General features: G+C 38.8%; 2 protein-coding genes and 1 non-coding gene across 3 annotated transcripts; 2 read left to right on the forward strand and 1 right to left on the reverse strand.

Moving 5' to 3' along the window:
• Nucleotides 1-3,053: 3,053 nt before the first annotated feature.
• Nucleotides 3,054-4,055, forward strand: LOC104887359 (uncharacterized). The gene has a single exon (XM_010671974.3). It carries the CDS (start codon nt 3,054-3,056, stop codon nt 4,053-4,055), a length of 1,002 nt encoding a protein of 333 aa, XP_010670276.3.
• Nucleotides 3,438-3,544, reverse strand: LOC125495295 (small nucleolar RNA R71). Its single transcript, XR_007271935.1, has one exon. It is a non-coding gene; the product is annotated as a small nucleolar RNA R71 (small nucleolar RNA).
• Nucleotides 4,056-7,597: 3,542 nt separating the features above from the next.
• LOC130590455 (uncharacterized) lies at nt 7,598-8,098 on the forward strand. Its single transcript, XM_057392894.1, has one exon. It carries the CDS (start codon nt 7,598-7,600, stop codon nt 8,096-8,098), a length of 501 nt encoding a protein of 166 aa, XP_057248877.1.
• Nucleotides 8,099-15,865: the final 7,767 nt, after the last annotated feature.

The raw sequence follows: 15,865 nt of genomic DNA on the forward strand, positions 1-15,865 counted from the left end.
TAATATATTATGAGATTTATATCATGTTTGTATGGAAGATTGATGCAAGCATGTGGTTGAAAAGTTTATTTTATTAATTTATATGGGGGAATTAATATATTTATTGATATGGATCATGATTGAATCATGTTATTCCCTTTTATTATTATTTCACTACTCAATGAGGACCGATGACCTTATTTGGTAAGTTGATATGTTTATACCATTGAAAGGTAAGTTGGTTGTTGGCTAGGTTCAACAAATAAGGAAGTTTGAATTAAAGAAGGAATTAATCTTGGCTTGTAAGTTATGTGATCACTTATCTAATCCTAAGATAAAAATAGAAGTTGTGATTGTTTGATCATGTATTATATGTGTTGCTTGTGGGTCATAACAAGTAATAAATGACAAATCATGTAAAGTGAAACTTGGATAGTAATAAGCTTTAGAATGGTGCACGTCTGAAGTATTGGACAAACATGAGTTGGGATACATGGTGAGCGTGCCGTGGCTTTTTATGGGATCGGATTGAACACCGTTCCTTTTTTTTGGCAATTCAAAGTTTTTATTGACTACCAAAAAACTGGAGTACAACCTAAGGAGTGTAGCTACAATCAGACTACACTCAACCACAAACTACAAAGCTTTTAAGAAAGTAACAAGTGTCTTTCCAGCTCCCTACATCTACAAGAAACTCTAAAAACAACCTCCTTTGCAAGCAGACTAGGAGGCAACAAAGAGTTCCTAAACACTTTACTATTTCTTTGTAACCACACAACATAAACACTCTCAATAAAGAGCATGACATATACTTTAACAATACTCTTTGTACTTCTGTCTTTTTTAGATACACATTCAAGCTCCAAATTTGAATTAGTAAGAGGCTGCCTCTGTAGGTGACTTAACACCTGCTTCCACACTTCACAACTGTAACCACAAGTGATGAAAAGATGTTGCCTGGTTTCAACCTGCTGGTTACAAATTTTACACATAGGACTGATATTAGCATTCCACACACTCAATCTGCTGGATGTAGCTAATCTGTCAAGTAATGCAAGCCACAGTATGAATTTACTTTTTGGAGTAGCTTTGTTGTTACATAGAAGCCTTCTCCACCCAACCTTGACAAAATTGCCTCTAAGTTGCTTGTAGGTCTCCTTAATGCTGAAATTCTGCTGATTACTAATAGCACTCCATCCCCCTATCCCCTCTAACAAGCTCCTGGAAGCAATGATCTTCCTTAACATCCAAGAGATGTTAGTACTCAAAGTAACCTCCATCACATTACTTCTCTTAATGTAAAATGCATTAATCCATCTTACCCACAACTTATCTTGTTTAAAGGCTATAGCCCAAAGCAACTTAAGAATAGCAGCTTTGTTCCAAACTCTCATATCCACCACATTCCACCCCCAGTGATAACACGTTTATATACTCATTTTTATGTGATATATTTGTGTGTTTTCACCATATTTTTCCCATATATTTAATCTCTTAGAGCTATTATTCTTTACTTTTCGCTATTGTCTTCTCGGGTGTATTGTTTTGTTTTTGTAGGATTATGGCGTTTATTGGAGTTGATTGGGATTTGCACGAAAGCTTTGATGATTGCGGAGCATTCAGATGGATTGATAGCTTTATCCGGCGATGATTTTGAAGATATATTGTGATATGGTGTTGGTAACCATTAATTACCATGCCTAAGGAGCTACAAAATGGACTTTTGATAGCAAGAGAACAAAAAAACAGCATAAACCGCCACCCTTTGGCGGTTCTTTCAAGCTTACCGCAAGGCATGGCGGTCTCCAATTTCAATATTACGTAATCTTTTAGAGTGTTTTAGGAGTTCAAATCCTAGTCAAACTCCTTGTATTTGGATAGATATAAATAGGTTTTGGATAGAATTTGAAAAAGGGGAGATTCTTTTAGAGAGAAATCACGTGAGTTTGTTTTCGGCCTCTTGGACGCTTCTTCACGTTTATCACGCTATTCTCCATTGTTCTCCTCAAGTTCTTGTTTTCGACATTCAAGTTTGCAATTTCATCAATTAATTCAAGTATTATTTTCTCTTCTCTATTCTATTATTATTATTGTTAATCATGCTTTCTTTTAATTTTTATTTTGTTTATTCAATCATCATGTGTGAGTAGTTTTCTATTCTAGGGTTAGGTTGAACCCTAACATGAATTGATGCTTGTTTAATTCCCAATTCCCAAACTTTGATTAATTTATGATTCATTTATTTTAGGGTTGGTTTTAATTATCAATTTATGACTAGAAATAGTATTTTTTGAATGTGATTATTTTTGCAACGAAAGTTGAATCTTAATCGAATCTAGAACCCTAATTTAAGATAAAGGAAATCATCACGAAAGTAGTTGACGGAATTTATTAGGATGTTAGGATGCTATGTCTAAAGTCCTTAATTTGCATGACTCCATGAAAATAGGCATGATTGTTTAGGGAAGCTATTGATTGATCGAAAGAGATCCTTAGTACTATTAGGGCGCGTCATCCTATGAGTTATCTATTAGTTAATTAAGGGAAAAGGGATTATTTGTGGCATTAATTCGTGTTAGTGGGGATACTTAAACCTAGATGTCTTTAGTCTTTGATTCACTCTTGATAATTTCATTTGCTTTAGTTACTTAGATTAGTTCATCATCACTTATTTGGATTACTTGCTTAGTATTAATTAGAGTCAATTTAACTACTTTGAATCGATTAGTCTCTTGGGATTCGACCCTTACTTGCCCGACTACATTATTTGGAGGAATAGTTAGGTTATTTTTGTTAGGTACGCGACAGCCTTTCAAATTTTGGCGCCGTTCGGGGACTAACGGTATTTAATTAGTTACTTTTGATTTTATTTTTGCTAAGTTGTTCTTTTAGTTTGCTGCTTCGGCTATCATTTCTTGTTTATTTGATCTTTTGTTTTTTTTTAGTTCTTTCTTTGTTGCATGCAAACTCGACGTAGAGGTCCACAGAATTTGATTCCTCTAGATCTTGAAATCGAAGCCACTGCACGCAAGCAAGGAAGTACAAAGAGATGACTTAAGAATAAGAATCAAGCAATGGGTGAAGAAGCAACTAAAACTCTTTGGGAGTATGGTGTACCTGATACTACAACTGGTGCATTATCGAGCATTGTTCGACCAGCCGTCAATGCTGCAAATTTTGAACTTAAGCCTCAATTCATCCAGTTCATCTCCAACGATTCATTTGCAGGGTTACCCAATGAATGCCCTGTGAGTCACATTGCTAGTTTCTTGGAGAAATGCGACACAGTGAAAATCAACAATGTGAGTGAGGATGCTATTCGACTATGCCTTTTTCCTTTCTCTCTTCGAGATAGGGCAAAGGAGTGGTTGAGAGATGAAGGTGTCGGAACTTTTGATACATGGGGGAAACTTGCCAAAGCATTCTTGGTGAAGTTTTTGGGGCAAGAAAAGACTGCGAAGCTGAGGAACGAGTTAGCAACCTTTGAGCAACATGACGACGAATCATTGTATGAAGCATGGAGAAGGTTTCTACGTTTGCAAAGACAATGTCCTCATCACGGGATTCCTGAATGGATGTTGATACAGACTTTCTACAATGGTTTGACACATGAGTTTCGTATCTACATTGATGCTGCTTTAGGCGGTTCCCTTATGACTAAGAATCCAACGGAAGCAAAGGAGTTGATTGAGAAGATGGCGGCCAATGACAACTACCATCCAAATGGTCGCAATCGTGCTAAGAACGGCGGTAAATATGATGTTGATGCGCTAACCACTTTGACTAATACTGTGCAGGCACTATCTCACAAGTTTAATCGACTCCAAGCTCGTTCATCTATGATGGTCTCATGTCAGTTGTGTGGAGTCCAAGGACATGCTGCTACTGAATGTCAAATCAACAATGATGGGATGACCATTGAGCAAGCCAATGCTCTTTATAATTCCAATCCAAAGCGGTCATATGATCCTTATTCTAACACATACAATGAGGGATGGAAGCACAATCCTGCATTCTCATACAAGAACACTCAAGCACAACTCAATACACCTCCTCCACCTCGCAACAACTTATAATGCACCACCAGTTTCAAGCTAGAGCACCATTCAATCCTCATGTCAATCAAGTGTTAATCAGCAACCTCCCCAATTCAACAGAAAAGCAACTTGGAGATTATGATGGAGAACCTTTTAGCCCAACAAACAACTTCATGGCTCAACAGGGTAAGCAAAATGAGAAGACTGATCACACAATTCAACAAATTCAAGCCAGAACAAGCTCTTAGAAAGTCAAATAAGCCAACTTGCACATCAAGTGGGCCAATCTTCAAAAGCTCCAGGCATTTTCCTGGTAATACTGGACAACCATCTAAGGGTCATATCAATGCTGTGATTTTAAGAAATGGAAAAGAGCTACAAGATCATCCTTTGAAGGAGCCATCAAAAAGAACTGTGGAAGAGATGGTTCAACCTGAGAAAGCGGTGGGGAACGAGATTATTGAAGAAGAGAAGAAGGAACCCACTCCTACCCCTATTCGCCATACACGCCACCAGTTCCATTTCCACAAAGGTTAGCCCATGCAAAATTAGAGAAGAAATATGGGAAATTCCTTGATATACTGAAGAAGCTGCATATAACATACCATTCTTGGATGCTATCTCTGAGATGCCCTCTTATGCAAAATTTCTGAAAGACATGCTCTCAAACAAGCGGAAGATCGAGGAGAATGCAACTGTTTCACTTACAGCAGAATGTAGTGCTATATTGCAGAATAAGCTTCCTAAGAAGCTAGGAGATCCGGGTAGCTACTCTATTCCTGTGAAGCTAGGAGATATTGAAATAAAAAAGGCACTTTGTGATCTTGGGGCAAGTGTTAGTCTAATGCCTTTGTCTATTTGCAAGAAGCTTCAAATGGGTGAACCAAAACCTACACGCATCTCTTTACAATTAGCTGATAGAACTGTAAAGTATCCACTTGGTATCCTTGAAGATGTTCCTCTCCGTGTTGGGAAGTTTTTCATTCCATGTGACTTTGTAGTAATGGAGATGGAGGAGGATGCGCAGGTTCCTATCATTCTTGGGAGACCTTTCCTGGCCACTGCTGGAGCCATCATTGACATGAAGAATGGAACGATTACCTTTGAAGTGGGTGATGAGAAGATGGAGTACAATCTCACAAACTCCATGGGGGCTCCTTCGTTTGGGGAGACTATCTATAGGGTGGATGCTCTAGATGAGGGATTGAGGTAAAAGCTTCTAGTCTACAACTTGATGATTCACTGCAAACTGTTCTCATGGGAGTTGCCGATGAAGAGGATTGGGAAACTAAGGCGTACAAGAGGCTCTTAGAGGAATCCATTCATTACCTAATGATGAGTCTATCAAAGAGGTGTTGACACACGAGGAATCTAAGGAGAGTACTACGCCTCCTGAGGTAGAATTAAAACCCCTTCCCCCTTCTTTAAAATATGCATACTTGGGTCCCAATGAGACTTATCCAGTTATTGTCAATGCTATGCTCGAGGACATGCAAATTGAGCAACTGCTCACCATTTTAGAAAATATAAAAATGTTATAGGGTACAGCATTGATGATATCAAGGGGATTAACCCTTCATTTTGTATGCATAAGATCATTCTTGAGGACGATCATGCTTCATCTATTGAATCTCAAAGACGGCTTAATCCAAACATGATGGAGGTAGTTCGAAAAGAGGTTCTAAAATTGCTTGATGCTGGTATAATCTACCCTATATCTGATAGTAAGTGGGTTAGCCCAGTACAAGTTGTTCCAAAGAAAGGAGGTATGACCGTTGTTAAGAATGATAAGGGAGAAGAGATTTCTACTAGAACTGTGACAGGGTGGCGCATGTGTATAGACTATAGGAAATTGAATAAGGCCACTCGAAAAGATCACTTTCCTCTCCCTTTCATTGATCTGATGTTGGACAGGTTGGCGAAACATTCATTTTTCTGTTACATGGATGGATATTCAGGTTTTTTCAAATTCCAATCCATCCAAGTGATCAAGAAAAGACCACTTTCACTTGTCCCTATGGCACCTTTGCATATCGAAGGATGCCATTTGGATTATGTAAGCTCCTGCCACCTTTCAAAGGTGTATGATGGCAATTTTCTCAGCTTTGATTGAGAATAGTATGGAGGTTTTTATGGATGACTTCTCTGTCTATGGAATATCTTTTGATGTTTGTCTTGAAAATTGACAAAGGTGCTTCGTAGATGCCAAGAAGTCAATCTTATTCTCAACTGGGAAAAGTGCCATTTTATGGTACAACAAGGAGTTGTTTTGGGTCATGTTGTGTCTCATAGGGGCGTTGAAGTCGACAGAGCTAAGATAGATGTCATTGAGCGATTGCCACCCCCTACTTCTGTGAAAGCGGTGAGGAGTTTTCTTGGTCATGCGGGGTTTTATCGCCGTTTATCAAGGATTTCTCTAAAATCGCTCGACCTCTACTGAGCTCCTAGGCAAAGATGTTCCCTTTGTTTTCACTGATGCTTGTCTTGAAGCTTTCAACGGTTAAAACAATCTCTCATATCTGCACCTATCATACAACCACCAGACTGGAATCTACCATTTGAGATTATGTGCGACGCCAGTGATTATGCTATTGGGCGTATTGGGCCAACGAAAAGATGGCAAACTCCATGCCATCTACTACACAAGCAAGACTCTGGACTCGGCCCAGATGAACTATGCTACTACTGAGAAGGAGTTATTGGCGTGTGTATATTCTATGGAGAAGTTTCGATCCTATCTGGTTGGGTCGAAGGTGATAGTTCATACGGATCACGCAGCATTGAAATATTTGATGAGTAAAAAGGATGCCAAGCCTCGTTTGATTCGCTGGATTCTCTTGCTGCAAGAATTTGACTTGGAGATAAAGGACAAGAAGGGAGCAGAAAACGTTGTTGCGGATCACCTTTCTCGACTTGTCCTTGATGATGAAGTGATAAAGGCCTCCCCATTGATGATTCGTTTCCGACGACCACTTGTTTGCTCTTTCTCAAGGAGTTCCTTGGTATGCTGATTCGGCCAACTATTCGGCTAGTGGTACTGTCCCTCATGGTTATTCCTCACAACAGAAGAAGAAATTCTTTTATGAGGTGAAAAAGTACTTTTGGGATGACCCTTTTCTTTACAAGGGATGCGCGGATGGCATCATTAGAAGGTGCATTCCAGAAGCTGAGGTAGGCCTTATAATTTCTCATTGTCACGATTCTCCATGTGGAGGACATGCTAAAACTGCTAAGACTGCTGCAAAGATTCTTCAGTGTGGGTTCTATTGGCCAACTCTATTCAAGGATGTTCATACCTATGTCCAGTCTTGTGACGTTGTCAAAGGACTGGGAATATCTCTAGGAGGAACGAAATGCCTCTAAACAACATTCTTGAGGTCGAATTGTTTGATGTATGGGGGTCGATTTCATGGGTCCTTTCCCTTCATCTTATGGGAATCAGTATATTCTAGTTGCTGTTGACTATGTCTCCAAGTGGGTTGAGGCTATTGCTACTCCTACTAATGATGCTCGTGTGGTTCAAAAGTTCTTTAAGAAGACGATTTTCCCTAGATTTGGAGTACCACGAGTATTGATTAGCGATGGAGGTAAGCATTGTCGAAAAGAGGTTTGAAGCTATGTTGAAGAAATATGGAGTACATCATCGAGTGGGGCTCTCATATCACCCACAAACTAGTGGCCAAGTGGAGATTTCTAATCGCGAGATCAAAACTATCTTAGAGAAGACGGTTGCGAGATCCAGGAAGGATTGGTCTATAAAACTTGATGATGCACTTTGGGCGTACAGAACTGCATTCAAAACACCCATCGGCACAACTCCGTATAGGCTCGTATATGGAAAAGCATGTCATCTCCCCGTTGAATTAGAGCATCGTGCATTTTGGGTGATTAAGAATCTCAATTTTGATTTGCGAGCGGCAGGCGAGCAGAGATTATTACAGCTAAATGAGTTAGAAGAGCTGCGCCTCGAAGCCTATGAAAGCTCACGATTGTACAAAGAACGCACGAAAAGGTGGCATGACAAGCATATAATGCGGCGAGAATTTCATGAAGGAGTTTTTTACTGTTCAATTCTCGATTGAAGCTATTTCCTGGCAAACTTCGCTCAAGATGGTCTGGTCCTTTTAAAATCCTTCAGGTTTTTCCATATGGCTCAGTTGAGATTTGGAGTGAAGCAACTGGCTCTTTTAAGATAAATGGACAATCTTAAGCACTATCGAGAAGGTGAACCTATTGAAGGGAAGGCGGTTTACACACTTTCCGACCCTCATTCAGAGTGATGTGAAAAGGTGGTCAAGCTAGATGACCTTAAACTAGCGCTTCTTGGGAGGCAACCCAAGTCTTCTCTTTCATTTTTTTCCTATTCCTTATTCGATTTTTTTTATTTTCATTTTTTAGAGGTTCCTTAGTTTCTATTCTTAGTTAGTTTAATATTATAGTTGTATTATATGATTAGTTAGTCTAAGTATTAGGTATAGGATTTAGAAACCTAGCATCTTACTTTTCTTTTTAGAGTTTAATTCTCCTAATTTTTTTTTGGTGTGTTTTGTACAGGTGGAAAAAGAAAAAATACAACAAAAAAAAAAATTGAAACGCAAGCTACAAGGACAGTCAAAACTGCCACCCCTTCGCAGTTCGTCTCCACCTTCTGCCAACCCCTTGCAATCCCGCCTGTCACCAATGCAGACCCATCGAAAAATAACACCCCCACTGCCAGGCCATCGCAGTTCAGCTCCCACTACTGCCAACCCTTAGCAATTCCTCCTGTATTCCACGAAGCCCATCGAAAAAAGAAACAAAAAAAAAACCAAACTGCACACCCATCGCAGTTCAGTTCTACATACCGCCAGCCTACCGCAATTCCTCCTGAATTCCACCAATTCCAGCGAAACCAAACCCAAACGAAAAAAAAAAAGGAAACCTATCTCTGCAGTTCGACGACCCTAGCCTACCGCAGCACTCACCAACAGCAACGAAAAACAAAACCTAACCACAGAAGAAAAAAAAAACGGCGACCCACAACGAAACCACAGAACAAGAACAACGAAGCGAGAGGACCTGCTGTTCGAATCTGAAACTTCAAAGGCTTCACCCATTCATCTCTTTCGGTTTTCGTCACTGCCCACCATTGAATCCGGTTTGAAATTCCTCTATTCTTGGTCGAAATTTGGCTAATGGGTTCGGATTTTAATGGCTGAAATTGTGGTAACTCCTGATTAAATTCGCTGCTTCTCACTCTCCTATTGCCTTGGTTTCTTGAAATTTGATGAATTGCTGCGAATTTCATCAATTTTGAATCACACTTGACTATTTTCCTGACTAAATTGCTGCGAATTTGCTGGTTTGGGCTTCTCGTACTTGGATTCGTTGCCCTCAATTCGACTTATTGACTGGACTTTGACACTAACGAATTTGGGGTTTTATTTGATTGCTGAACTATTTGGAGGACATATTGCGTGCTTTCGTACTTTTCAAGAAGTATTTGTGACTGAATTGTTCGAGTATTTTGGTTTTGATTGACAAATTTGTGTGGTGGAGTATTTTATTCGTTGTGTGTGAGACTTGGTTGTGCCTTCGTTCTATTCTAATGCCACGCACTCTAAATGTTCGACAAAAGAACGTGCCTACAAACTCTTCTAAGGCCAAATCCGTTCCTATCAAAAAGGGTTTTTCCGCTAAGAGTAAGTCCTCTATTTCAAATGGTCGAAAAGCACTTCCATCCGCTACTAGGACAAAGAGAAAAGACGTGGACATTAACTACTATGACATTGATTTTAATGGTGATGCACAATTCAAGGCGACATATGAAAAGTTGTTCAAAAGAGGGGTTCTCGCTACTAAATATTGTGACATTAATGCCTTGACAACTTTACATATAGAAGATGATGTTCATTGGCTCTTCAACAATATTGGTTTGGGAAATTTTCTTATGACAAAAACTCCGGCATGCACACGAGCCACACTTGAATTCCTTAGCTCCTTGAAAGTTCACATATTTCCTCATCCGTCTAGTGGTACATCTTCAATCACTTTTCGGTTATTCAATAATGACCATACTTGGACTTTGGAGATGCTTAATGATGCACTTGGTTTACGAGGCGGTGGGGCCCGAGTTACTCCTCAACAATGGTCTGCAACGCCACTTTGGCAAATTATTAGTGGGGAGTCTAACTATGACTCGAGTTCGAGCTCTATCAAGTCCACTCGCCACCCTGCTTTGCGCTATATTCTCAAGGTGCTTTCCAACACTATTTATGGCCGTCAAGAAGGGAGTAAGGTTCGATAAGATGAGCTCTTCATGCTTCATCACATGCTTTATGCTACACCTATTGACACTGGAGCCTTTCTTATCCACCAACTACAACGTGTAGCCAACAATGTCAATGTTGGAGGTAAAATTGTGCAAAGGAGGGTTTATCACTCGAATCGCTGTTTATTTGGGCTATGCTGAACAACTTAAGCACGATGGCTTTGTTGATGGGACTGATGCTATTGAAGTCCCTTTTAGTTGGTTTAAGAAGAAGGACGACACTACTCTTTGGTGTGTCCAGAATGATGAGGATGAACTTCCTCATCCCGAGCAAATGACCTTGACGAATCCAGTCAATTGGTCCTTTGATTGTTCTTCGAGGAGGATTTCTGTACCACTGCCTATTGCTCCACCCCTTGAACAATCTCTTCCATCTAGCACATCTGAAGGTGCTAGCTTCTCTGCTACACCTATTGAGCGAGCACTTGACAAACTTGAGCAACTTCAAACATCGGTAAATGGAATCATCAACGAGCAGAAGGACATCAAGCAACAATTGTCATCTATGTCTGCGATCTTGGAGAGCTTTAGCACTTGGATGCAATCTGGAGGGTTCCCCAATCCTCCATCTCTTCCTCCTTAGTGAGATCTTGTGAGTACCTCTCCGCTTTTCTTTTGTGCTTTACTATTGCACTGTGGACATTGCACCATTTAAGTGTGGGGGAGGGATTCATTGTATATAGTCGTTTGTTCATTTTTCTCTCTTTTTGGTAGTTTTTTTTCTTTTTTTAGGTTAGTTTGATATTTCCAAGTTGAATGGCAATCCAAGTGAGAACTTTGAAACACATTGCTTTGAATGTTTTGTTATGAATCAACTTGCACTGAATTGATGATCTATTGCATGAAAGATAGCATAAATCCCTCTGCGATTTGGTTTGTGGTTAGAATGGTCTCCTTTGATATTGACTCGACCGACAATAATAGCTTGAGTACCTTAGTGAGGAATTTAAGCCATATTCGACTGTTGCACATGATTTCAGTCGTGTTCTTTTCATGTGTGTTAGTTATCCTTCATGTAACTTGAATCTTGGATTTGCTCTATGACTATTTGAGACTTTGCGATGCAATATAGGAGAATGATTGATGTTCTATCTAGATGATTAGAGCTTCAACATCTTAGGGCCACAATAAATTTTTTTCCTTTTTACATTTACCCTTAGGATGAACCAATTTGAGCCTCATAATTGCCTTTTTGATAGCCTTACATCATATGCCTTAGAGCCTTTTTTTAGGTTTTGTCTTGAAGGTGGATCAATTGGTATGCCCTATGAGTAATTCGAAACTTGAAAAGAAAAAAAAAGAGACATCGATTCTTGAAAACAAAAGGAATTTGAAGAAAAAAAACGAGACACCGATTCTTGAAAACAAAAGGAATTTGAAGAAAAAAAGAAAGGAGATGAATTTGAGAAAAAGAAACAAAATGGGGAAGAATGAAGGAATATATCTATATATATAATCCCCAAGTATGTGCATTATCTCCTCAATGTAAGTTCCAATGTTCATACAAGTTCCTTGGTTTTTGTTTGAAAGAAAGTATTTGTGAGATAAGAAAAGGGGCAAGCTTATATGGAGTTTGGTGGATATAAGGTTGGATTGAACCCGACATTTGGAATCTGTAGTGGGATTAAGTTTTCTTTTATTTTTGAGCACCACATTCCCAAATAACGTCATCCAACCCATTTAACCAAGCCTACCCTTTTATAGAACTCATGACTCCCGTGTTGCATCCTAATAGTATAAGTGGAGAAAGTCAATTTGCAAATCTAAAGAAGACAGTTACGTGAAGTTGATGTGCTTTATTGCATTTAGGATGAGTGATTCTTATACTAACCTCTTAAACACATGAGTGGCTTCTTTGTTTTGTTTTACACAACTAGAGTGAGAAGTTGTTATTGTACAACTGAGTCATGTTTGGGGGAGATGTGTGGTAAGACTGGTTGATCACTGAGGGTGCTAAGTCTTGTTTGCATGGAAAATTGATTTGTGCTTGTTGATTTGTAACGCATAAGTGGTTTCGAAAGAAAATGAATTTTGTTTCTCATGACTATCTTGTTTTGCTATTCGGTCTGGGAATTCATCATTTGGCTTTGTAGGTATGCCTTCTGAAAACCTTCACGAGACCTTACTCGTCCACTAGGGTAGCCTAGGGGTTTAAAGGGCTTGTTGCACGTGCTAAGTGCAATCGTGATTCCTACGACAGTGAGTATAGGTTTTACTGCTTCCTTAGAATAGTTTTTCCTTTTCTTTTAGTTTCTTTCCTCGAGGACGAGCAAAGGTTAAGTGTGGGGGAATTTGATAACACGTTTATATACTCATTTTTATGTAATATATTTGTGTGTTTTCACCATATTTTTCCCATATATTTAATCTCTTAGAGCTATTATTCTTTACTTTTCGCTATTGCTCTCTCGTGTGTATTTGTTTTGTTTTTGTAGGATTATGGCGTTTATTGGAGTTGATTGGAATTTGCACGAAAGCTTTGATGATTGCGGAGCATTCACATGGATTGATAGCTTTATCTGGCGATGATTTTGAAGATATATTGCGATATGGTGTTGGTAACCATTAATTACCATGCCTAAGGAGCTACAAAATGGACTTTTGATAGCAAGAGAACAAAAAAACAGCATAAACCGCCACCCTTTGGCGGTCCTTTCAAGCTTACCGCAAGGCCATGGCGGTCTCCAATTTCAATATTACGTAATCTTAGTTTTAGAGTGTTTTAGGAGTCCAAATCCTAGTCAAACTCCTTGTATTTGGATAGATATAAATAGGTTTTGGATAGAATTTGAAAAAGGGGAGATTCTTTTAGAGAGAAATCACGTGAGTTTGTTTTTGGCCTCTTGGACGCTTCTTCACGTTTATCACGCTATTCTCCATTGTTCTCCTCAAGATCTTGTTTTCGACATTCAAGTTTGCAATTTCATCAATTAATTCAAGTATTATTTTCTCTTCTCTATTCTATTATTATTATTGTTAATCATGCTTTCTTTTAATATTTATTTTGTTTATTCAATCATCATGTGTGAGTAGTTCCATATTCTAGGGTTAGGTTGAACCCTACATGAATTGATGCTTGTTTAATTCCCAATTCCCAAACTTTGATTAATTTATGATTCATTTATTTTAGGGTTGGTTTTAATTATCAATTTATGACTAGAAATAGTATATTTTGAATGTGATTATTTTTGCAACGAAAGTTGAATCTTAATCGAATCTAGAACCCTAATTTAAGATAAAGGAAATCATCACGAAAGTAGTTGATGGAATTTATTAGGATGTTAGGATGCTATGTCTAAAGTCCTTAATTTGCATGACTCCATGAAAATAGGCATGATTGCATTGTTAGGGAAGCTATTGATTGATCGAAAGAAATCCTTAGTACTATTAGGGCGCGTCATCCTATGAGTTATCTATTAGTTAATTAAGGGAAAAGGGATATTTGTGGCATTAATTCGTGTTAGTGGGGATACTTAAACCTAGATGTCTTTAGTCTTTGATTCACTCTTGATAATTTCATTTGCTTTAGTTACTTTGATTAGTTCATCATCACTTATTTGGATTACTTGCTTAGTATTAATTAGTGTCAATTTAACTACTTTGAATCGATTAGTCTCTTGGGATTCGACCCTTACTTGCCCGACTACATTAGTTAGGAGGAATAGTTAGGTTATTTTTGTTAGGTACGCGACACGCCTTTCACCCAGCAGACTTAGGAAGCTGAATAGAAGTCCAAGCTTCTGGATGTTTCTTAGTCTAATCAATTGCACCAGTCCACAGAAATCTTCTACATATGGATTCCACTGCCTTGATAAGTTTCTTAGGAAGCGGGAATATTTGAGCCCAAAAATTTTGCATACTTCCCAGAATAGACTGGATCAGTTGCAATCTTCCTGCATAAGAAAGGAAGTGTGCCATCCAACCTTGAGCTCTGGCAGTGATTTTGTCTATCAGAGGCTTACATTGAGTGAAACTTAGCTTCTTTGCAGCCAGGGGGACTCCAAGGTATCTAAAGGGAAGAGACCCAATAGGCATATTGATTTGTGTTGCAAGATGAGCAGTTGTTTCCTGATTGATCCCAGCAAAATAAATACAACTTTTTTCATTATTAGCTTCCAGTCCTGAAGCTCTTGAAAATCTTTGAAAAGCCTTATAAATTTCCACCACTGACCCCTGATCAGCCCTTGCAAACATGAGTAAATCATCTGCAAACATTAAATGTGTAAGCTGAATTCTCTTACACTTGGGATGGTGAGTGAAACTTGTATTCATATCCCCCAGACACCTACTGAGGTACTCCATACTTATAGCAAATAAGAAAGAGGACAGGGGGTCCCCTTTCTTAGACCTTTCTTGGCAGGGAATGGTTTTGTGGGACAATCATTCAACAAGATAGAGTAAGACACAGTTTTCACACAAATCATCACCCACTGAATAAATTGAATTGGAAAACCCAACTCTTTCAGCATACTCTCCAGAAACACCCACTCCATAGAATCATAAGCGTTCCTAATGTCAACTTTAATGACACATCTAGGAGACATATGACTCCTATTGTAACCCCTGATTAGTTCAGTTACTAACAATATATTCTCCTCAATCTGTCTCCCAGGCATGAATCCAGATTGTGAACTACACACCACTTCATTTATGACTTCCTGCAGCCTTTTAGTTAAAATCTTAGAGATGATTTTGTAAATAAGAGTACAACAGGCAATAGGCCTATACTCTTTGGCTTGAGTTGGGTTATCAACCTTAGGTATTAAGGTGATAGCAGTGATATTAACAGGCTTGTACATCAAATTATATTCAAAGAACTCTAGAACACCAGAGTACACCTCAGGTTTAATCACTGACCAAGTTTTCTTGAAAAAAACAGCATTAAAACCATCTAGGCTTGGAGCTTTAGCATCATCAATGGAAGCCAAAGCTACATCTATTTCATGAGTGGTGATAGGCCGAATAAGCATATTACAGGCCTGATGTGAGAGCCTGGGGTCCTCTCTAACCATGGCTAGATCAATAGCCTCAATGGAGTCAGCGTTAGTGCCCGGTAACGTCATGTAAAAAGATTTAATCTCTTCTCCAATCATCACAAAATCAGTCAAAATTTCACCTTGTGAGTTGTGTAACATAGCAATTTTATTTTTAGCATTTCTCATTTTGATAGCAGTAAAATAGAACTTAGAATTAGCATCACCTTGTGATAGCCAACTAATTCTAGATTTTTGCTTGAGAATACTCATATCAATGAGGGACCACTTCTTCAACATCTCTAAGATTTCTTTCTCATTCTCTTGAAGCCTAGTATCATGATTCAAATCAGGGTTGGCCTGCAAAGTTTCTAACTGTCTCCTATATTCATCAACTTTGCAATGAGCCTGGGAGTAGCTATTGGCATGGAACACTTTAATAGCCTCCTTTGTCTTGTACAGATTAACCCACAACTTCTTCATCTTCCAACGCAGTGGGGAGAGCCCCAAGCATTCTTCACCATCTCTAGCAACCCCCTCTGGTCAGCCAAATGATTAAGAAACCT

This window comes from Beta vulgaris, chromosome 2 (genome assembly GCF_026745355.1).
Source record: "Beta vulgaris subsp. vulgaris cultivar EL10 chromosome 2, EL10.2, whole genome shotgun sequence".
NCBI lineage: Eukaryota > Viridiplantae > Streptophyta > Magnoliopsida > Caryophyllales > Amaranthaceae > Beta > Beta vulgaris.